The sequence below is a fragment of the Stylophora pistillata genome, chromosome 1, assembly GCF_964205215.1.
Source record: "Stylophora pistillata chromosome 1, jaStyPist1.2, whole genome shotgun sequence".
In the NCBI taxonomy this organism is placed as follows: domain Eukaryota; kingdom Metazoa; phylum Cnidaria; class Anthozoa; order Scleractinia; family Pocilloporidae; genus Stylophora; species Stylophora pistillata.
Genome location: NC_142519.1, coordinates 34,129,982 through 34,153,214, shown reverse-complemented (window position 1 = coordinate 34,153,214; position 23,233 = coordinate 34,129,982). Strand labels below are relative to the sequence as shown.

The window sequence follows — 23,233 nt, the reverse complement described above, 5'->3', positions numbered from 1 at the left end:
TTGGTTATCTCAACGGTTAAATGACTTGCTGATCGCCAGGTGAATGAGTGACTAGTTAACTGATGACTGACTGGTTGAGTAGCTGGTTGACTGAATGGTTGACTTGTAGGCAGTGGTCGGACCATGTCCATGACTAGCGCAATTGCGACAAACACTTTCTCTCGTGGCTAAAAGGCCCAATTCTAGAACGGCAGACACGGCCGCATCCACTGCACACGAAGACACATGCCACTAGAGCACACGTTGCTTTCTTCATTGCTGCTCTTCTCTTAGCTCTTCTATCGTACGCTTCAGCTTTCAGCCTTTCCTTTCCCGCCTGGAGTGCCAGACTGCACATAGACCTTCAATCACTCCGATCTGCAGCATGTAGCTCCCAGTTATCTGTTGGCAGGCCAGTGGCGAGCATATCTCTCTTGCATACGTCCTTGAAACGCAGCTTAATCCTGCCAATAGGCAGAACCTGTTTCCAACTCGCCATACAGCAGATCCTTAGGGATTCGCCCGTCCTCCATCCGGTACACATCACCGAGCCACCTCAATCTGCGCTGTCTTATCAGGGTGAACATCGAGGGGATATTGGCTCTTGCAAGTACCTCATTGTTAGAGACCTTATCTGTCCATGAGATGGAGAGGATGCGACGAAGACATCTCATATGGAAGATGTTTAAGGGCTTCTCCTGACTAGCGTACGTAATCCAAGACATTCTACCAAACAATAAGGTGCTCACGATGCAGGCACGATACACAGCAACTTTAGTTTGGGTAGTTAACTTCTTGTTCTCCCACACACGGGCAGACAGCTTAGCCATGTTGGTTGCAGTCTTGCCAAATCTCTTTTGCAATCTCCACTTCAAGGCAGTTGTTGTTTGAGGTGGTGGAGCCGAAATAGGTAAACTGTGTGACGGCTTCCAAGATGTAATCTTTGACCGTACGGTAGGTGTGGCTGCAGTGTCCTGGGACATGACTTCGTCTTCTTTAGGCTGATCCTAAGTCTGAAGGCCTCACATACGTCAGAAAACTGATTGAGGAGGAGTTAGAGTTTTTCAGCGCTGTGAGCAACGAGGGCAACATCATCGGCAAAGAGAAGGTCACGGATGGCTACCTTGCGCACTTTGGTCTTGGCTCTAAGGCGTGCAGGGTTGAAGAGTTTACCATCAGAACGAGATCGTATCAGGATTCCTTCTTCAGAGGACTTGAAAGCATGATTCAGTAAAACTGAAAAGAAGATGTTGAAGAGAGTTGGGGCTAGCACACATCCTTGTTTTACGCCGCTTTTTATATCTAATGCCTCAGACCTGTTTCCGTCATACTGCACTGTACCCCGAGACCCATCATGGAACGATTTGATGAAGCTCAGGAGTTTAGGAGGACAGCCAAGTAAGGGCGGAATCTTGAAAAGGCCGTCTCTACTAACAAGGTCAAACGGCTTTGCCACGTCGTTGAATGGAATGCAGAGAGGCTGTTGTTGCTCTTTGCACTTCTCCTTGAGTTGTCTCAAAGAGAAAATCATGTCCACAGTCGACCGATTAGAGCGGAAACCACACTGGGATTCAGGGTACATCCTTTCAACGATCTTTTGAAGGCGGTATAATGCTACTCGGGCAAACAGCTTTCCAGCAATGCACAGAAGTGAGATGCCACGGTAACTGTTGCGATCACTGCTGTCTCCCTTGTTCTTGTATAGGGTTGAGATAATGGAATCTCTCATTTCCCGGGGAACGTATCTCTCATCCCAGCATTTGCAGAGTAGCTGGTGGAGATTGTCGAGCAATTGGTTTCCACTGCATTTGAAGACTTCAGCCGGAATACCGTGAAGCCCAGGGGCCTTTCCAGACGATATGTGACTGATTGCCTTTGAGAGATCTTCCTTGGTTGGGGGCTCATCTAGTTCAAATATGATGGGAAGCCTTTCAATGTAGTCAAGGACAGAGGGTAAGACAGAGCTCGATCTACCATAGAGCTCGCTATAGTATTGCACCCGGCACTCCATCAGTCTTGATTTATCAGTAATGATTTCACCAGTTGATGTTTTGAGTGGTGAGGACTTGGACTGTGTAGGTTCCAGTCGCCATCTTGATACCCTCAAACATGCCCCTAGAATTTCCATTGTCAGCAGCTGACTGGATTTCAGCAGAGAGATTCATCGAAAAGTTGTTAGCAGAGATCTTACATTTCTGATTCGCACGACGCCTGGCCTCCCGAAGTGCTTCCAATTAGCTAGGTGATGGATTACGCTGGTAGTTCTGCAGGGCATTCCTCTTTGCTTCGATGAGCGGCTAGAGAGTCGCGATTTTTGCATTGAACCAGTCCTGGCTTTAGCGTACATTCTTGCCAAAGGCCTTGAATGCTGCAGCAAGAGTGGTGTCCTTGATATGGCTCCAGTGGTCCTCTGTGTTAAGTTCCAGGCAGTCTCCGAGTTTCGAGCTCAGGATGTCGTTGACATATTTGTTGACATTTTCGTTCACACTTTCAGGGATGGCGGTGGCAGAGGCGTTAAGAGAAGCCGCCAGAAAATTTCGAGATTCGAAAATCAGTGACGAAAAATTGAGTTTTTTTTCATTTGCCAAAACATCCCTTTCTGTGTACTAGCATGGAAAAAAATATTTTAAAGTTCCAGCAATTCTTTTTCCGACTGAAATTTTAAAAGGTTTGAAAACTCGTTAAAAAAAGCCGTTTTCGCCTTGCCTAAATGGTCGAATCGTCACGCAACTTTAGGAAGATGTTGGCAGCGCTAAGCAAGTCTATTCACCATCAAACTTTGCACGATAATTACAATATCCCTGCTCGATAAAAGAATTTAAAAATTTTTCTGTAGTTCTCTTTGGTATGACTTTTATCGCCGTTTTTATAGAGGCGTACTATGCACGATGTTTTGGACTAACTTTGACCGGTTTAAACGACACCTGGTACTTAAAATTTCGACATTATAACCATACCAGACGAAAGCTCATTTATCAAAATATACACCTGGAGAATTTGGCCGTGGGAAATTAAGTCTTGTCTCGGTAGTTAAATAAAGCGTGATGCCACCTAAGCGCCATGTAAGCGTGCAGAATTCGATGTTCATTTCAAACTAATTAAAGTCAGTTTTTCGAAAATACACAGAAAAAATAAATGACCATCGAAAGTAGTCAGTATCGTTGTTTCTTTTGTGCAGCTGTAAATGTTAACTAAAGTCGTTTTTTCTCTTAATCACGCGTTAAGTGCCAGCATGTCTCTTAACGCGACTCAGTGAAGCGGTTTACGAACTTAAAAACATTCCGAAACATTTCTTGACAAAAACATCGGTTCTTATACTTGAAGAAATGATCTGTTGAGTTTATACTGCATATCCAAAAGTAAATTTCAACTTATTTCTAAAACTTAAACTTAGTAAAAGAGAAGTGTTTTAGGTTTGGTGACTTATATATGACCGAAAACGTAGATAACATTTGAAAATTCTCGTAAGTTCATCCTTAGCGTGACCATTTTGCGTACGTGACCTAACCCCTGATCCAAATTGGGTAACCAGTAAATTTGACCACTTAGTTAGGTTAAGCCTTTTTCAGCTTTTTGCTCACTTCGTCAAACTCTTATTAAAAATATTTGGTGCTACACTGAAAAATCCGCTGAGGAAAGTGTACTGGAAACACGACTGAGAATTTTCCTGGGAAAAGCAATTTGAGATGGGCCGCAAGTGGTCAAATTTAACAGCTGCCAAAACACAGTTGCAAAAAGTTTTAGAAAAGCAAACTCAAACATAACCAAACGTGCAAATGACTAGTACCTTACGGCACTGTTAAAGCAAGTACATACCCGTTTTAGTGTAAAAAAAATATGTGGACTTGGTCGACGCCGTGCAACATGTACAGCGTAGATAGCCATGAGATTATTCCAAAGAGGGAGCATCAAATTACTGCGAAATCACAATATGTATTTGAGTTCTACACATGCACTCATGAAACGCATATGCAATGCGTGAGAAGCTTCCTGGCAACGCACAAAGTGTACCTTACATGCGTATGACGGCTCAATAATTATTTCAGCTCGCTGCGTACCTGTCGATCGCGACATTCTTTGAACGGGACCATTTTTCCACTTCCCGGGAGGGTTAAGTCAACTTACATGTAATAATCGCATTATAATAACCTAAACGAGGGTACACTTGTTCGGATCTCAAACAAGTCTACTGAGAACTAAATAATAAAAGGACCACTGAGAACATTTACGGGGGAATTTTAAAATGGCGCGGTGGGGTTCTTTTTGTCCATTGCTCGCTTTTTTTTTAGAGTTACATTAAGTTATCCATTTACTCCATTGGCTGCATGTCTTTTTAAATCTTATCTCGTACGTATATATTTTTTTTTGTTCAATTACCCTCTTGTCCTAATTAATTTGAAATATCGAACTGATCGAACAATACAGTAAATGGCTTGAACCCGGGGGTAAAATGCGGAGGTGTAGTGTGATCGTCCGGGTGAGTGTAGTCCTGATTGAGAAGGACTGTTGTCGGTGGTAATGACTGACCTTTCGACAACCGGTGCGGAAGTCATCAGAGTCAAGTGAATAGTTGTTGTCAGTAGAATATTATTATTTCAGTTCGTGTAAAATGATTGGTCAGTTTTTCCGTGATGTTATTGACTGTAAGACTCAAGTGGCGTAAGTCGGTCGTGATTGGTCTGTTTCGATCCGTCGGTAAAGTTAGGTCGTTCTGTAGGTTAAGCATTGCGCAGAGTTCCTCTGCGCAATGCGTAACCTACAGCATTGACCACTTTCAACGGCTGGTTTACTAACTTAGAACAGACTCCCCTAAACAGGTGTCAACTTCTACCGGCTCCATACAAACGACTTATCCACAACATAAACATTACAAACGAACCGAACAGAACGACCTGACTTTACACTCACCGAGGTCGACGATCTCACTACACTTTCACATGATCGAGCAATATTGGGTGCAATATTGGGCCAGATTCCTTGCCATCGTGAAGTTTGTTTCCTCTTCGCTGGCCTGAATATCGCAATCATCCGGTCATGGTTGTTTCCGAACCTTAGCAGCAAGGCGGGAGAAGTAGGAGGAGATCTGCGGTGGACTCAACGTTGAAAATTCGAGCACCGTCAGGTACTTGGGCACGTTTCATCTCTCTTGCAACTACTTCCTCGTCTAATTTTCTACCTGACCTTTGGTCAATATTGAATTTGGCATTAAGGTATGCCCTCTGCTTCTTACTAAGCCTGTAGGCCTTCTTGGTTGACTTAAGAGCCCAGCCTTCCTTATTACAGCAATCAGTTCGACGTTCAAGTCCTGGAACTGGTTGCAGAGTTGGTATAGTCCCCACCCCTTGCAATGCAGATTTATATGCGATCTTGGCCAAGTCTCGCAAAGATCTCTTCTCTAAAGACTTTGTGCATTTTTCTGAGGTCAGGTGTTTCTCTAAGGCAGAATACCTTTGAAAAACTCTCACGCACCCGTCTTGAGGGCAGGCAAATGCTACTGTTTCATCACCAGCAATCACTTTATGGGTCTTAGAGACCTCAAGTTTCTCTATAGTCTCCGACTCCGTCTGCGTGGGGTGTTTTTTGCTGTGTGATTTAAAACCACCTGCGGAAAATGCTGACCCCATCCAGCGATAACTACACTCTGAAATTGGAAGGATGTTATGGTCCTCAAAAGATTCCATAAAGAAGACTTTGTTAAATTTTGGTAATTTTTAATGCGATTTTGCAAAGAAAAGTCGGTACAACATAGACCATGCATGTAAAAAAAATATTGCTATGTTAATTGTAAATTGACTAAAGTGAGACTGGCTAACGGGGAAAAAAAAGAAGCGGTAAGCGGGAAGGAAGCGATCAATTAACAAACACTTGATCGACAAGAGAAAGAAAAATCGATGGATGCCCGGTCAGACGGTCGGGTGGACACACCTACGGACACGGTTGTGGTCGAGTATGGACGTGGGACTTGTGCACGTACAGAGGGCAAAGGAGATTGCAACATATCAAAAATATGCTACTTGTCAACACTGTATGTAGCTCACTAGCACTTACCGGAAGATTGCTTCTCTATTCTGATGTCTTTACCACTCCCGATTTCATAGGCACACCAAGCCGTAATGCTTTCGGGGTTGAACTCAAAATTGTTGAGCTTGCTCATACCGGAAATCTTCCTTGCATCATCAATGACGGAATCCTTCATGCTGTCAATTGCAACTACTCTCACTCCTTCGATGGCTTCGTGGGAAAGAAGAGCTTCTTGGAATTGACTTCCTTACACACATCGTTGCCTTCGTTTATGTAGACCCTTACGTGGCCTTTACATTTTGCCGCAAGTCTGTCTGCGGCGCCTTTACCTCCCTGCGGGTCAGAAAAGTCAATTCCTATAACCTGGACACCAGTAGCTAGACTCTGCAATGGCTGGACACGCTAGGATCGTACATGATAAATGATAGCAACCGGCGTTTTCCTGCCTGAAATATGCCTTCGTTACTTCCCCGTGTGGCAGCTTTAGGGTGTTCAGAACATCCTGCATGATAGCCACCACTTCAGGACTTCTTTGACTGCACGCGCGACTTGATTACATGGATGAATCCTTGCCATTCAAGAAGGCCATTTACGCGACGATAGATTCTCACACAAATAATTCTCGGAAAGTTCTTTAAAAACTGTGATGATAGTTTCCTCGACGGACTTTTATATTGTTCTTTCATCCAAGATTATTAAAGCAGAAATAAAAGAATTTGAGGCCATTCTTTGTTGACCCGAACATGTTAAGCGTCACGGCCTAGGTCACGCACAGGTCAATAAACTTGATAAATTGCATACGTTGTCTATACCATGAATGCTGCGAATTATCCAAATAGCTTTCTTTTTCTTAATTTAAGCACGAAGATTTTTTAGTATATTTGGTAAAAAGCAACTCAACACATCATTAATTTAGTGTAAGTAGCGGCGTTTTAGCCAACACTGTGATTGTTTTCGAAATGTTCTGAAGTTTGTAAATCCCATCAGCCGTGTAAACATGTGTTAAGAGGTGGTTAAGTTGGTTAAGGTGGTTAAGTTAAATTAAATTAAATTAAATTAAGGTGGTTAAGCTGGCACTTAAAACGTAGTTAAGAAAGACTAAAAGATTAAAAACTACTTCGCTTTACATTCACAGCTTCACAGAAGAAACATAACGATGCTGACGTCATTTAATTTTTTCTGTGTATTTTCGACAAACTGACTCTATAATTAGCTTGAAATGAACATCGAATTCTACATGCTTACATGCCACTTGGGTGGCATCCCGTTTTATTTAACTACCAAGACGAGACTTAATTTCCAACCGCCAAACTCTTCAGGAGTATAGTTTGATAAATGAGCTCTCGTCTGATATGGTTTTAATGTCGAACTTTTAGGTACCAGGTGTTGTTTAAACCGGTAAAACTTAGCCTTCATTTTGTCTCCTAAAAGGGCGTGCAAAATACACGTTTATAAAAACGGCGATAAAACCCATACCAAAGAGAATTACAAGAAACTTTTTATATGCTTTTACTGTGCAGTGATATTATAGTTACTGTGCAAAGTTTCATGGTGTATGGACTTGTTTGGCGCTCCCAACATTTTTCTAAAGGTGCGTGACGATTTGACCGTTTAGGCAAGGCGAAAACGGCTTTTTTAACGAATTTTCAAACTTTTTTAAACTTCAGCCGGAAAGAAAATCGCTGCAACTTTAAAATATTTTTTCGAAACTAGTTCACAGAAAGGGATGTTTTGGCAAAAAAACAAAAACCATTTTTCGTCACCGATTTTCGATTCTCGAAATATTCTGGCGGCCTCTCTTAATGCGAAGTGTAGCAGATTGTTTGACACGATGGAACTTCTTTGGACGTAACTGGATCTTCGTGCAGAAAAGGGAGTGATCACTCTCACAATCAGCACTGTGGTATGCCCTTGTAGTACGAATGTTATTAGGGTGTTCCCGTCTGAAGATGATGAGGTGGAGTTGGTGCCAGTTTTTAGATCTGGGGTACATGCACGAGAACCTATGGTGCAGCTTCACGCCAAAGAATGTGTTTGTAATACAGAGGTGATGATAGGCGCAAAGCTCCAGAAGGCGTTGACCATTTTCATTGCATTTGCCAACACCAAAGTGACCAAGACAATCAGGCCAGGAGCCTTGATCGTTGCACACTCTAGCGTTGAAGTCACCGAGTAGAATCAGCACTTCGTTGTTTGGATATGTTTGATAGCATCATCCAATTGGCTGTAAAAGGTATCCTTGGCATCGGTACTCGAAGTCAGGGTTGGAGCGTAGACAGAAAGCAAATTGGTGGGACCTAGATCGGTATTGAGTTCTATGTGCATGATGCGCTCAGACTTGGTTGAGCCCGGCTCCACCATCTGTACTAGCTTGTTGCCGAAAGCAAAACCAACTCCATGTACTCTAGGCTCATCTTCATCTCTACCCGGCCAGAAAAGTGTGTATTCCTTTTCCGTTAGGCTTCCGCAACCAGCTATACGCGTTTTCTGTAAAGCAGCGATATCAACTTTGAGGCTAACCAATTCTCTGCTCATGACAGCTGTTTGCGTGCCCCTTCAATATCGCGTATGTCCTTGGTAAGTCCGGTCAGCATCGTTCGGACGTTCCAGTGGTGATTGACTGGCTGTGTGACTGGTTAACTGACTGGCTGATCGCCTTGTGACCGAGTGGCTAATTGACTGGTTACTAACTGGCTGACTGAGGTGTTGACTGACTCAATCGTACTTGATTGACTGGCTAACTGAGCTCCTGACCGAATGGTGAATAAGTGACTACTTAATTGGTGATTGACTGGCCGAGTGGCGGGTTTACCGTCTGCCTAACTAAATGGTTCACTGACCCAGTGGTAATTGACTGGCTATATGACTGGTTAACTGACTGGCTGAAGGGCTGGAGACTGAGTGGCTTAATGATTGGTAACTGACTGGCTGACTGCATGGTCGGCTGACTGGATGACGAAAGGGTTGACTGATTGAATGGTACTTGACTGGGTATCTGGCTGCTTAGCTGACATGATGACCGACTGGTGAGTGAGTGGCTGGTTGACCGGTGAGTAAGTCACTGGTTGACTGACTGGCTGACTTCAAGAGTATCGAGATGATATCCGCTGTTTCCTGCGAAATTTGGCCAGAGTGAAATGCGCCAAGTCAACCAGTCCACCACTCAGTCAGCCCCTTCAAAGGCCAGTCAGTAATTAGTCAACCACTCATCCATTCAGTCAGGTAGCAGTGAGTTAGCCAGTCGGTCACCAAACGGTGAGTAAGGCCAGTCATTCAGCAGGTCAGGTACCCAGTGAGTCAGTCAATTTGTGATTCAGTCCAGCAGTTTTCTGTCAGTTAGCCCTAAGTAAGACAGTCAGTCACCAGTCCGTCACCAGTCAGTCAACCAGTTAGTCAACCAATCAGATAGCCGTCAGGAGCTACTGAGTCAGTTAACTCGTCAGTCAGCTGCTCAGGCACCACCGAGGAAGTCGATCAGTCACTCAGCCAGTCAGTCGGTCAGGAAGTCGGCTGACCAGACAGATAGCCACTCAAGTACCATTCAGTCAATCGCTCTTCAAGTCAGCCAGTCAGTCAACCAGTGACTTACTCACCGGTCAACCAGTGACTTACTCACCGGTCAACCAGCCACTCACTCACCAGTCGGTCTCCAAGTCAGCTAACCAGTCAGATACCCAGTCAAGTATCAATCAGTCAACCCTTTCGTCTTCCAGTTGGGCGACCATGCAGTCAGCCAGACAGTCACCAATCATTAAGCCACTCAGTCTCCAGTCGTTCAGCCAGTCAGTTAACCAGTCATATAGCCAGTCAAGTACCACTGGGTCAGTGAACCATTTAGTTAGGCGGACGGTAAACCCGCCATTCGACCTATCAATCACCAATTACATATGATGCGCGATCCTCGCAGTAGATAGCGCTATTTAAGCAATAGCGAAAATCAGACCTGAAAAACATCAGGCCTGTACGGGATTCGAACCACTGACCTCTGCGATACTTGTGCAGCGCTCTACCAATTGAGCTAACAAGCCAACTGGGAGCAGGCCGTTAAGTTGATTCGTAATAAACCCGTGAAAGTGATAAATCTGATAAAGGTCAGTGGTTGGAATCCCGTACAGGCCTGATTTTTTTCAGGTCTGATTTTCGCTATTGCTTAAATAGCGCTATCTACTGCGAGGATCGTGCATCATATGTATCTAACACCGCAGTTCAAAATATATGAACTTCATATATTTCATTGTATCAGAATCACCAATTAATTAGTCACTCATTCACCAGTCGGTCAGGAGCTAAGCTAACCAGTCAATCAAGTACGATTGAGTCAGTCAACACTTCAGTCAGCCAGTCAGTCACCAGTCAACTAGCAAGTCAATTACCACTGCGTCAGTCAACCATTCATTCAACCAGCTACTCAACCAGTCAGTCACCAGTTAACTAGTCACTCGTTCACCAGGCGATCAGCGAATCAGTGAACCGTTGAGATAACTAGTCAAGTACCATTGCGTTAGTCAACCACGCAGTCAGCCAGTGAGTCACAGTTCAGTTAGCCACGTAGTCACTAATCGGTTAGCAAGTCAGTTAACCTGACTTGCTGAGTACATATCGTTCAGCCAGTTCGTTACCGAACCAGTCACATAGCCAGTCAAGTACCACTAGGTCAATCACTCACTCAGTCAGGCAAACAGTCAACCAGTTACTCAGCGAAACAGTCACCAGTCAATTAATGACTCATTCACCAGTCGTTCAGCAAGTCAGTTAACCAGTCAGATAACCAATCAAGGACCATTGAGTTAGTCAACCTATCATTCAGCCAGTCAGTCAACCACGTAGTCATCCACTGACTCAACAGTCAATTAGCCGCTTAGTCACCAGCCGGTCACCCAGTCAGTTAACCAGTCAGAGAGCCAGTCAAGTACCACTGGGTCAGTGAACCTTTCAGTCAGCTGGTCAGTCAACCAGCCAGTCAGCCAGTCAGCCATTCAGTCACACAGCCAGTCAGCCAATTAGCCACTCAGTCTCCGGTCGGTCAGTAAGTCAAAGAATTACTCAGATAGCTAGTGAAGAACCACTGCGTCAGTCAGCCTTTTAGTCAGCCGGTCAGTCAACCAGTTATTCAACCAGTAAGTCCCAGTCAATTAGCCACTCAGTCACCAGTTGGTCAGCAATTGAGTTAATTAGAAAAAAAACTTTTGCAAAAACTATCTGTAAGCAAGCCAAAACCAAATATTTTTACTGCATTGTGTATAGATCCGTAAGAAAGCGCTAAAATTTGGTTGAGACCCAATGTTTCCGCGAAACTTGGCCAGAGAGTGAAATGCGCCAAGTCTTTCTCAACTCGGGCTGAAAACACGGTTTTCCGAAAAGTATCTGCAAACAACGCAAAACCAATTTTTTTGAATAGATTGTGTTGCAATCTGTAAGAGAACACTAAATATTCCTTGGTACCCGATGTTTCCTGCAAAATTTGGCGAGATAGAGATTTGGGTCAAGTCTTGCTTAACTTGCGCTCAGAACACGGTTTTGCAAAACGTATAAGCAAACAAGCGAAAACCAACCTTTTTAGATAGATTCTATTGAAATGTGTACGAAAACACCAACTTTTGGTGGATGCGCGATGTTTTCTGCCAAATTTGGCCACACAGTAAAATGGGTCAAGTCTTGCTCAACTCGCGCTGAAAACACGGTTTTGTAAAAAGTATCTGGAAACAACCCTAAACCAATTTTTTTTGAATAGATTGGGTTGCTATCTGTAAGAAAACATGAAATATACTTGATTCCCGATGTTTCCTGCAAAATTTGGCCAGAGAGTTAAATGGGTCAAGTCTTGCTCAACTGGTGGTGAAAACACGATTTTGCAAAAAGCATCTGCAGACAACCCAAAACCAATTGTGTTGAAATCTCTAAGAAAACACTAAAAATTAAGTGATACCTGTTGTTGCTTTCCAAATTTGGCCACAGAGTTAAATGGGTCAAGTCTTGCTCAACTCTTGCTGAAAACACGGTTTTGGAAAAAGTATCTGCAAAGAACCCAAAACCAACTTTTCTCAATGGATTGTGTTGAAATTTGTATGAAAACACTAAATTTCGGTTGATACCCGATGTTTCCTGCAAAATTTGGCCAGAGAATAAAATGGGTCAAGTCTTGCTCAACTCGCGTAGAAAACATGGTTTTGAGGAAAGTATCTGCAAACAAGACAAAGGCGATTATTTTTAAATGGTTGTCTTGAAAGCTGTGAGAAAACGCTAAAATCCAGATTATATCCGCTGTTTCCTACGCAATTTGGCCAGAGTGAAATGCGCCAAGTCAACCAGTCCACCAGTCAGTCAGCCCCTTCAAGGGCCAGTCAGTAATTAATAAGTCAGTAAGTCAACCAGTCACTCAGTCGGTCAGGTAGCATTGAATTAGCCAGTCCGTCACCAAACCGTGAGTAAAGCAGTAACCCTGTCACTCAGCAGGTCAGGTATCCAGTGAGTCATTCAACTAGTCATTCAGTCCAGCAGTTTTCTCTGTCAGTTAGCCCATCAGTAAGACAGTCAGTCACCAGTCGGTCAGCAAGTCAGTTAACCAGTCAGTGAACCAGTTAGTCAACCAGTTAGTCAACCGATCAGATAGTCGTCAGGAGCTACTGAGTCAGTTAATTCGTCAGTCAGCTGCTCAGGCACCACTGAGGAAGTCGACTAGTCCGTCAGACAGTTAGTGGGTAAGCACGTCGGCTGACCAGACAGATAGCCACTATAGAACCATTGAATCAATCACTCTTCAGGTCAGCCAGTCAGTCAATCAGTTACTTACTCACCGGTCAACTAGCCACTCACTCACCAGTTGGTCATCAAGTCAGCTAACCAGTCAGATACCCAGTCAAGTACCATTCAATCAGTCAACCCTTTCGTCATCCAGTCAGCCGACCATGCAGTCAGCCAGTCAGTTACCAATCATTAAGCCACTCAGTCTCCAGTCCCTCAGCCAGTCAGTTAACCAGTCATATAGCCAGTCAATTACCATTCGGTCAGTGAACCATTTAGTTAGGCAGACGGTAAACCCGCCACTCGGCCAGTCAGGCACAAATTAATTAGTCACTCATTCACCAGTCGGTCAGGAGCTCAGTTAGCCAGTCAATCAACTACGATTGAGTCAGTCAACACTTCAGTCAGCCAGTCAGTCACCACTCAATTAGCCACTCAGTCACAAGTCGGTCAGCCAGTCAGTTAACCAGTCACATAGCCAGTCAATTACCACTGCGTCAGTCAACCATTCAGTCAACCAGCTACTCAACCAGTCAGTCGCTAGTTAACTAGTCACTCATTCACCAGGCGATCAGCAAGTCAGTTAACCGGTGAGATAACCAATCAAGTACCATTAAGTTAGTCAACCACGCAGTCAGCCAGTGAGTCACAGGTCAATTAGCCACCTAGTCACCAATCGGTTAACAAGTTAGTTAACCTGACTTGCTGAGTACATATCGTTCGCCGGTTCGTTACCGAACCAGTCACATAGCCACTCAAGTACCACTAGGTCAATCATTCACTCAGTCAGGCAAAAAGTCAACCAGTTACTCAGCGAAACAGTCACAAGTCAACTAGTGACTCATTCACCAGTCGTTCAGCAAGTCAGTTAACCAGTCAGATAACCAATCAAGGACCATTGAGTTAGTCAACCTATCACTCAGCCAGTCAGTTAACCACGTAGTCAGCCACTGACTCACCAGTCAATTCACCACTCAGTCACCAGCCGGTCACCCAGTCAGTTAACCAGTCAGAGAGCCAGTCAATTACCACTTAAACGTCCGAACGATGCTGACCGGACTTACCAAGGACATACGCGACTTTTGTGGGGTACGCAAAGGAGCTGTCATCAGCGAGAATTGGTTAGGGTCAAAGTTGATATCGCTGCTTTACAGGAAACGCGCATAGCTGGTTGCGAAGCCTAACGGAGAAGGAATATACATTTTTCTGACAGGGTAGAGATGAAGATGAGCCCAGATAGAGTACATGGAGTTGGTTTTGCTTTCAGCAACAAGCTAGTAGAGATGGTGGAGCCGGCCTCAACCAAGGCTGAGCGCATCATCCACATAAAACTCAATACCGATCTAGGTCCCACCAATTTGCTTTCTGTCTACGCTCCAACCCTGACTTCGAGTACCGATGCCAAGGATACCTTTTACAGCCAATTGCATGATGCTATCAAACATATCCCAAACAACGAAGTGCTGATTCTACTCGGCGACTTGAACGTTAGAGTGGGCAACGATCAAGGCTCCTGGCCTGATTGCCTTGGTCACGTTGGTGTTGGCAAATGGAATGAAAATTGTCAACGCCTTCTGCAGGTTTGCACCTATCATCACCGTGTATTACAAACACATTCTTTGGCGCGAAGCTGCACCATAGGTTCTCGTGCATGTAGCCGAGATGGAAAATCTGGCACCAACTCGACCTCATCATCTCAATACGGGAACACCTTAATAACATTCGTACCACAAGGGCATACCACAGTGCTGATTGTGAGAGTGATCACGACTTTCTCTACAAGAAGATCCAGTTACGTCCAAAGAAGTTCCATCGTGTCAAACAATCTGCTACACTTCGCATTAATGCTTCTGCCACCGCCAACCCTGAAAATGTCTCTATATTCAACGACATCCTAAGCTCGAAATTCTGAGACTGCCTGGAACTTAACAAAGAGGAACACTGGAGCCATATCAAGGACACCACCCTTGCTGCAGCATTAAAGGCCTTTGGCAAGAATGTACGGAAAAGCCAGGATTGGTTCAATGCAAACATCGCGACTCTCCAGCCACTCATGGAAGCAAAGAGGAATGCCCTGCAGAACTACCAGCGTAATCCATCACCTACCTCTTTGGAAGCACTTCGGGAGGCCAGGCGTCGTGCGAATCAGAAATGTAAGATCTGTGCTAACAACTTTTCGATGAATCTCTGTGCTGAAATCCAGTCAGCTGTTGACACTGGAAATTCCAAGGGCATGTTTGAGGGTATCAAGAAGGCGATTGGGACCTACACAGTCCAAGTCCTCACCACTTAAAACATCAACTGGTGAAATCATTACTGATAAATCAAGACTGATGGAGTGCTAGGTGGAGTACTATAGCGAGCTCTATGGTAGATCGAGCTCTGTCTTACCCTCTGTCCTTGACTGCATTGAAAGGCTTCCCATCATGTTTAAACTAGATGAGCCCCCCACCATGGAAGATCTCTGAAAGGGAATCAGTCACATATCGTCTGCAAAGGCCCCTTCAAATGCAGTGGAAACCAATTGTTCGACAATCTCCACCAGCTAATCTGCAAATGCTGGGAAGAGGGATACGTTCCCCAGGAGATGAGGGATTCTATTATCTCAACCCTATACAAGAACAAGAGAGACCGCAGTGATCACAACAATTACCTTGGAATCTCACTTCTGTGCATTGCTGGAAAGCTGTTTGCCAGAGTAGCATTATACCGCCTTCAAAAGATCGCTGAAAGGGTGTACCCTGAATCCCAGTGTGGTTTCCGCTCTAATCGGTCGACTGTGGACATGATTTTCTTTTTGAGACAACTCCAGGAGAAGTGCAAAGAGCAACAACAGCCACTCTACATTGCATCATCGACTTGACAAAGGCGTTTTACCTTGTCAGTAGAGACGGCCTTTTCACGATTCTTCCCTTACTTGGCTGTCCTCCTAAACTCCTGAACTTCATCAAATCGTTCCATGATGGGTCTCGGGGTACAGTGCAGTATGACGAGAACAGGTGTGAGGCATTCGATATAAACAGCGGCGTAAAACAAGGATGTGTGCTAGCCCCAACTCTCTTCAACATCTTCTTTTCAGTTTTACTGAATCATGCTTTCAAGTCCTCTGAAGAAGGAATCGTAATACGATCTCGTTCTGATGGTAAACTCTTCAACCCTGCACGCCTTAGAGCCAAGACCAAAGTGCGCAAGGTAGCCATCCGTGACCTTCTCTTTGCCGATGATGTTGCCCTCGTTGCTCACAGCGCTGAAAAACTCCAACTCCTTCTCAATCAGTTTTCTGACGCATGTGAGGCCTTCAGACCTACAAGCAGCCTAAAGAAGACGAAAGTCATGTCCCAGGACAATGCAGCCACACCTGCCGTAACGATCAAAGATTACATGTTGGAAGCCGTCACACAGGTTACCTCCACCACCTCAAACAACAACTGCCTTCAAGTGGAGATTAGAAAGAGAATTGGCAAGGCTGCAACCAACATGGCTAAGCTGTCTTCCCGTGTCTGGGAGAACAAGAAGTTAACTACCCAAACTAAAGTTGCTGTGTATCGTGCTTGCATCGTGAGCACTTTATTGCTTGGTAGCGAGTCTTGGACTACCTACGCTAGTAAGAAAAAGCGCTTGAACATCTTCCATATAAGATGTCTTCGTCGCATCCTCTCTACCTCATGGACAGATAAGGTCTCTAACAATGAGGTACTTGCAAGAGGCAATATCCCCTTGATGTTCACCCTGGTAAGAGAGCGCAGATTGAGGTGGCTCGGTCATGTGTTCGGGATGGAGGATGGGCGAATCCCTAAGAATCTCCTGTATGGCGAGTTGGAATCCGGCTCGAGGCGTATTGGCAGACCTAAGCTGCGTTTCAAGGACGTATGCAAGAGAGATATGGTCGCCACTGGCCTGCCAACAGATAAGTGGGAGCTACCTGCTGCCGATCGGAGTGATTGGAGGTCTCTGTGCAGTCTGGCACTCCAGGCGGGAGAGGAAAGGCTGAAAGCTGAAGCCGATGATAGAAGAGCTAAGAGAAGAGCAGCAATGAACAAAGCAACGTGTGTTCCAGTGGCAAGTGTCTTCGTGTGCAGTGGATGCGGCCGTGTCTGCCGTTCTAGAATTGGGCTTTTCAGCCACGAGCGAAACTGTTTGTCGCAATTGCGCTAGTCTTGGACATGGTCCAACGACTGCCTACTAGTCTACCAGTCAGTCAACCAGTCAGTCAACCAGCTAATCAACCAGTCAGTCATCCGTTAACTAGTCACTCATTCACCAGGCGATCAGCAAGTCAGTTAACCAGTCAGATAGCCAATCGAGGACCATTGAGTTAGTCAACCTATCATTCAGCCAGTCAGTAAACCACGTACTCAGCCACTGACTCACCAGTCAGTTGACCACTCAGTCACCAGCCGGTCACCCAGTCAGTTAACCAGTCAGAGAGCCAGTCAAGTACCACTGGGTCAGTGAACCTTTCAGTCAGTGGGTCGGTCAACCAGCCAGTCAGCCAGTCAGCCATTCAGTCACACAGCCAGTCAGCCAATTAGCCACAAAGTCCTAAGTCAAAGAATTACTCAGATAGATAGTGAAGTATCACTGGGTCAGTCAGCCTTTTAGTCAGCCGGTCAGTCAACCAGTTAGTCAGCCATTAAGTCCCAGTCAATTAGCCACTCAGTCACCAGTTTGTCAGCAATTGAGTTAATCAGAAAGAAAACGTTAGCAAAAACTATGTGCCAGCAAGCCAAAACCAAACATTTTCACTACATTCTTTTTAGATCCGTAAGAAAGCGCTAAAATTTGGTTGAGACCCGATGTTTTCGACGAAACTTGGCAATCAACCAGTCAAAAAACGAAACTTGGCAATCAACCAATAAACCAGTGAAATGCGCCAAGTCTTTCTCAACTCGGGCTGAAAACACGGTTTTCCAAAAAGTATCTGGAAAAAACCCCAAACCAATTTTTTGGAATATATTGTGTTGAAATCTGTAAGAAAACATGAAAATTTGCCTGATATTCGATGTTTCCTGCAAAATTTGGCCAGAGCATGAAATGGGTCAAGTGTTTCTCAACACTCGCTGAAAACACGGTTTTGTAAAAAGTATCTGGAAACAACCCAAAACCAATTTTTTTCGATAGATTGTGTTGAAATGTGTAAGAAAACACTAAGATTTCCTTGATACCCAATTTTTCCTAAACAATTTGGCCAGAGCATGAAATGGGTCAAGTCTTGCTCACCTCGCGCTGAAAACACGGTTTTGTAAAAAGTATCAGCACACAACCCAAAACCAATTTTTTTCAATAGATTGCGTTGCAATCTTAGAGAAAACACTAAAATTTCCTCGATACCCGATGTATCCTGCGAAATTTGGCCAGATAGAGATTTTGGTCAAGTCTTGCTCAACTCGCGCTCAAAACACGGTTTTGTAAAAAGTATCTGCAAACAACCCAAAACCAATTTTTTTTCAATAGATTGTGTTGCAATGGGTCGTCTTGCTCAACTTACGCTGTAAACACGGTTTTGTAAAAAGTATCTGGAAACAACCCAAAACCAATTTTTTCAATAGATTGTGTTGAAATGTGTAACAAAACATGAAAATCTGCCTGATATTCGATGTTTCCTGCAAAAGTTGGCCAGAGCATGAAATGGGTCAAGTCTTGCTCAACTCGCGCTGAAAACACGGTTTTGTAAAAAGTATCTGGAAAGAACCCCAAACGAATCTTTTTGAATAGATTGTGTTGCAATCTGTAAGAAAACACTAAAATTTCCTTGATACCCGATGTATCCTGCGAAATTTGGACAAATAGAGATTTGGGTCAAGTCTTGCCCAACTCGCGTTAAAAACACGGTTTTCCAAAAAGTATCAGCAAACAGGCGAAAACCAACTTTTATGGATAGATTGTATTAAAATGTCTAAGAAAACACTAAGTTTTGGTGGATGCGCGATGTTTCCTGTCAAATTTGGCCACATAGTAAAATGGGTCAGGTCTTGCTCAACTCTCGCTGAAAACATGGTTTTGTAAAAAGTATCTGGAAACAACCCCAAACCAATTTTTTTGAATAGATTGTGTTGAAATCTGTAAGAAAACCCATTTCATGCTCTGGCCAAATGTTGCAAGAAACATCGGGTATCAAGCAAATTTTCATGTTTTCTTTTAGATTTCAACACAATCTATTCAAAAAAATTGGTTTGGGGTTGTTTGCAGATACTTTTCGGAAAACCGTGTTTTCAGCCCGAGTTGAGAAAGACTTGGCGCATTTCACTCTCTGGCCAAGTTTCGCGGAAAACATCGGGTCAACCAAATCTTAGGGCTTTCTTACGAATCTAAATAATGTAGTGAAAATGTTTGGTTTTTGCTTGCTTGCAGATAGTTCTTTCTGATTAACTCAATTGCTAACCAACTGGTTACTGACTGTCTTACTTATTGGCTAACTGACAGAAAATTGCTGGACTGAATGACCAGTTGACAGACTCACTGGGTACCTCACCTGCTGACTGACTGGGTTACTGCTTTATTCATGGTTTGGTGACGTACTGGCTAACTCACTGCTACCTGATCGACTGAGTGACTGGTTGACTTACTGACTTATTAATTACTGACTGGCCTTTGAAGGGCCTGACTGACTGGTGGACTAGTTGACTTGGCGCATTTCACTCTGGCCAAATTTCGCAGGAAACAGCGGATATCATGTGGATTTTAGCGGTTTCTCACAGCTTTCAAGACAACCTATTCAAAAGAATCGCCTTTGCAGATACCTTTTTCAAAACCATGTTTTCTGCGCGAGTTGAGCAAGACTTGGCCCATTTCATGCTCTGGCCAAATTTTGCAGGAAACATCGGGTATTAACCGAAATTTAGTGTTTTCATACAAATTTCAAAACAATCCATTGAAGAAAGTTGGTTTTGGGTTCTTTGCAGATACTTTTTCCAAAACCGTGTTTTCAGCAAGAGTTGAGAAAGACGGCGCATTTCACTCTGGCTAAGTTTCGCGGAAAACATCGGGTCTCAACCAAAGTTTAGCGCTTTCTTACGGATCTAGACACAAGGTACTAAAAATATTTGGTTTTGGCTTGCTTGCAGATAGTTTTTGCAAACGTTTTTTTCTGATTAACTCAATTGCTGACCAACTGGTGACTGAGTGGCTAATTGACTGGGACTTAATGGCTGACTAACTGGTTGATTGACCGGCTGACTAAAAGGCTGAATGACCCAGTGGTACTTCACTATCTATCTGAGTAACTTTTCGACTTACTGACCGACTGGGGACTGAGTGGCTAATTGGCTGACTGGCTGTGTGACTGAATGGCTCACTGGTGGACTGGCTGACTGGCTGACTGGCTGACTGGCTGACTGGCTGGTTGACCGACCCGCTGACTGAAAGGTTCACTGACCCAGGGGTATTTGACTGGCTCTCTGACTGGTTAACTGACTGGGTGACCGGCTGGTGACTGAGTGGTCAATTGACTGGTGAGTCAGTGGCTGACTACGTGGTTGACTGACTGGCTGAATGATAGGTTGACTACCTCAATGGTCCTTGATTGGCTATCTGACTGGTTAACTGACTTGCTGATCGCCTGGTGAATAAGTGACTAGTTATCTGCTGACTGAGTGGTTGATTAGCTCGTGGACTGAGTGGTTGACTAGTAGGCAGTCGTCGGACCATGTCAATGACTAGCGCAATTGCGAGAAACACTTTCTCTCGTGGCTAAAAAGCGCAATTCTAGAACGGCAGAGACGGCCGCATCCACTGCACACGAAGACACTTGCCACTGGAACACACGTTGCTTTGTTCATTGCTGCTCTTCTCTTAGCTCTTCTATCATCGGCTTCAGCTTTCAGCCTTTCCTCTCCCGCCTGGGGTGCCAGACTGCACACAAACCTCCAATCACTCCGATCTACAGCATGTAGCTCCCAATTATTTGTTGGCAGGCCAGTGGCGAGCATATCCCTCTTACATACGTCCTTAAAACGCAGCTTAGGTCTGCCAATAGGCCTCGAACCGGATTCCAACTCGCCATAAAGCAGATTCTTAGGCATTCACCCATCCTCCATCCGGTACACATCACCGAGCCACCTCAATCTGCGCTGTCTTATCAGGGTGAACATGGAGGGGATATTGCCTCTTGCAAGTACCTCATTGTTAAAGACCTTATCTGTCCATGAGATGGAGAGGATGCGACGAAGACATCTCATATGGAAGATGTTAAAGGGCTTCTCCTGACTAGTGAAGGTAGGACACGACTCGCTACCAAACAATAAGGTGCTCACCATGCAACCACGATACACAGCAACTTTAGTTTGGGTAGTTAACTTCTTGTTCTCCCAGACACGGGAAGGCAGCTGCGCCACGTTGGTTGCAGCCTTGCCAATTCTCTTTTCAATCTCCACTTCAGGGCCGTTGCTGTTTGAGGTGGTGGAGCCGAGATAGGTAAACTGTGTGATGGCTTCCAAGATGTAATCTTTGATCGTTACGGCAGATGTGGCTGCATTGTCATGGGACATGACTTTCGTCTTATTTAGGTTACTTGTACGTCTGGAGTCCTCACATGCGTCAGAAAACTGATTGAGGAGGAGTTGGAGTTTTTCAGCGCTGTGACCAACGAGGGCAACATCATCGGCAAAGAGAAGGTTACGGATGGCTACCTTTGGTCTTGGCTCTAAGGCGTGCAGGGTTGAAGAGTTTACCATCAGAACGAGATCATATCAGGATGCCTTCTTCAGAGGACTTGAAAGCATGATTCAGTAAAACTGAAAAGATGTTGAAGAGAGTTGGGGCTGGCACACATCCTTTTTTTACGCCGCTGTTTATATCGAATGCCTCACACCTGTTTTCGTCATACTGCACTGTACCCAAAACCCATCATGGAACGATTTGATAAAGCTCAGGAGTAAGGGCAGAATCTTGAAAAGGCCGTCTCTACTGACAAGGTCAAAGGCCTTTGTCAAGTCGATGAATGCAATGTAGAGTGGCTGTTGTTGCTCTTTGCACTTCTCCTGGAGTTGTCTCAAAGAGAAAATCATGTCCACAGTCGACCGATTAGAGCGGGAACCACACTGGGATTCAGGGTACACCTTTTCAGTGATCTTTTGAAGGCGGTATAATGCTATTCGGGCAAACAGCTTTCCAGCAATGCACAGAAGTGAGATGCCACGGTAATTGTTGCCATTAATGCGGTCTCCCTTGTTCTTGTATAGGGTTGAGATAATAGTATCCCTCATCTCCTGGGGAACGTATCCCTCTTCCCAGCATTTGCAGATTAGCTGGTGGAGATTGTCGAACAATTGGTTTCCACTGCATTTGAAGACTTCACTCGGGATACCGTCAAGCCCAGGGCCTTTTCAGACGATATGTGACTGATTGCCTTTCAGAGATCTTCCATGGTGGAGGGCTCATCTGGTTCAAACATGATGGGAGGCCTTTCAATGCAGTTAAGGACAGAGGGTAAGACAGAGCTCGATCTACCATAGAGCTCGCTATACTATTCCACCCAACACTCCATCAGTGTTGATTTATCAGTAGTGATTTCACCAGTTGATGTTTTGAGTGGTGAGGACTTGGACTGTGTAGGTCCCAATCGCCTTCTTGATACCCTCAAACATGCCCCTGGAATTTCCATCGTCAGCAGCTGACTGGATTTCAGCACAAAGATTCATGCAAAAATTGTTAGCATAGATCTTATATTTTTGATTCGCACGACGCCTGGTCTCCCGAAGTGCTTCCAAAGAGGTAGGTGATGGATTACGTTGATAGTTCTGCAGTGCATTCCTCTTTGCTTCGATGAGCGGCTGGAGAGTCGCGATGTTTGCATTGAACCAATCCTGGCTTTTGCGTACATTCTTGCCAAAGGCTTTTAATGCTGCACCAAGGGTGGTGTCCTTGATATGGCTCCAGTGTTCCTCTGTGTTAAGTTCCAGGCAGTCTCCGACTTTCGAGTTCAGGATGTCGATGAATATAGAGACATTTTCAGGGATGGCGCTGGCAGAAGCATTAATGCGAAGTGTAACAGATTGTTTGACACGATGGAACTTCTTTGGACGTCTCTGGATCTTCTTGCAGACAAGGTAGTGATCACTCTCACAATCAACATTGTGGTATGCCTTTGTAGTGCGAATCTTATTAAGGTGTTCTCGTCTTGAGATGATGAGGTCGAGTTGGTGGCAATTTTTAGATCTGGGGTACATGCACGAGAACCTCTGGTGCAGCTTCACGCCAAAGAATGTGTTTGTAATACAGAGGTGATGATATGTGCAAAGCTCCAGAAAGCGTCGATCATTTTCATTGCATTTGCCAACACCAAAGTGACCAAGACAATCAGGCGAGGAGCCTTGATCGTTTCCCACTCTATCGTTCAAGTCGCCGAGTAGAATCAGCACTTCGTTGTTTGGGTATCCTTGGCATCGGTACTCGAAGTCAGGGTTGGAGCGTAGACAGAAAGCAAATTGGTGGGACCTAGATCGGTATTGAGTTTTGTGTGCATGATGCGCTCAGACTTGGTTGGGCTTGGCTC

The 23,233-nt window shown here is 44.6% G+C and overlaps 2 protein-coding genes across 2 annotated transcripts; one reads left to right on the top strand and one right to left on the bottom strand.

The window, feature by feature from the left end:
* Positions 1–13,961: 13,961 nt before the first annotated feature.
* On the top strand, positions 13,962–16,896 carry LOC148742190 (uncharacterized). Its single transcript, XM_088745795.1, has 2 exons — positions 13,962–14,321; positions 15,544–16,896. Exons 1-2 carry the CDS (start codon positions 13,962–13,964, stop codon positions 16,894–16,896), a joined length of 1,713 nt encoding a protein of 570 aa, XP_088601921.1.
* Positions 16,897–20,762: 3,866 nt separating this feature from the next.
* LOC111332355 (putative RNA-directed DNA polymerase from transposon BS) lies at positions 20,763–21,944 on the bottom strand. Its single transcript, XM_022937668.2, has 2 exons — positions 21,551–21,944; positions 20,763–21,382 (listed from the first exon to the last, which is right to left on the bottom strand). Exons 1-2 carry the CDS (start codon positions 21,942–21,944, stop codon positions 20,763–20,765), a joined length of 1,014 nt encoding a protein of 337 aa, XP_022793403.2.
* Between the last annotated feature and the right edge of the window lie 1,289 nt (positions 21,945–23,233).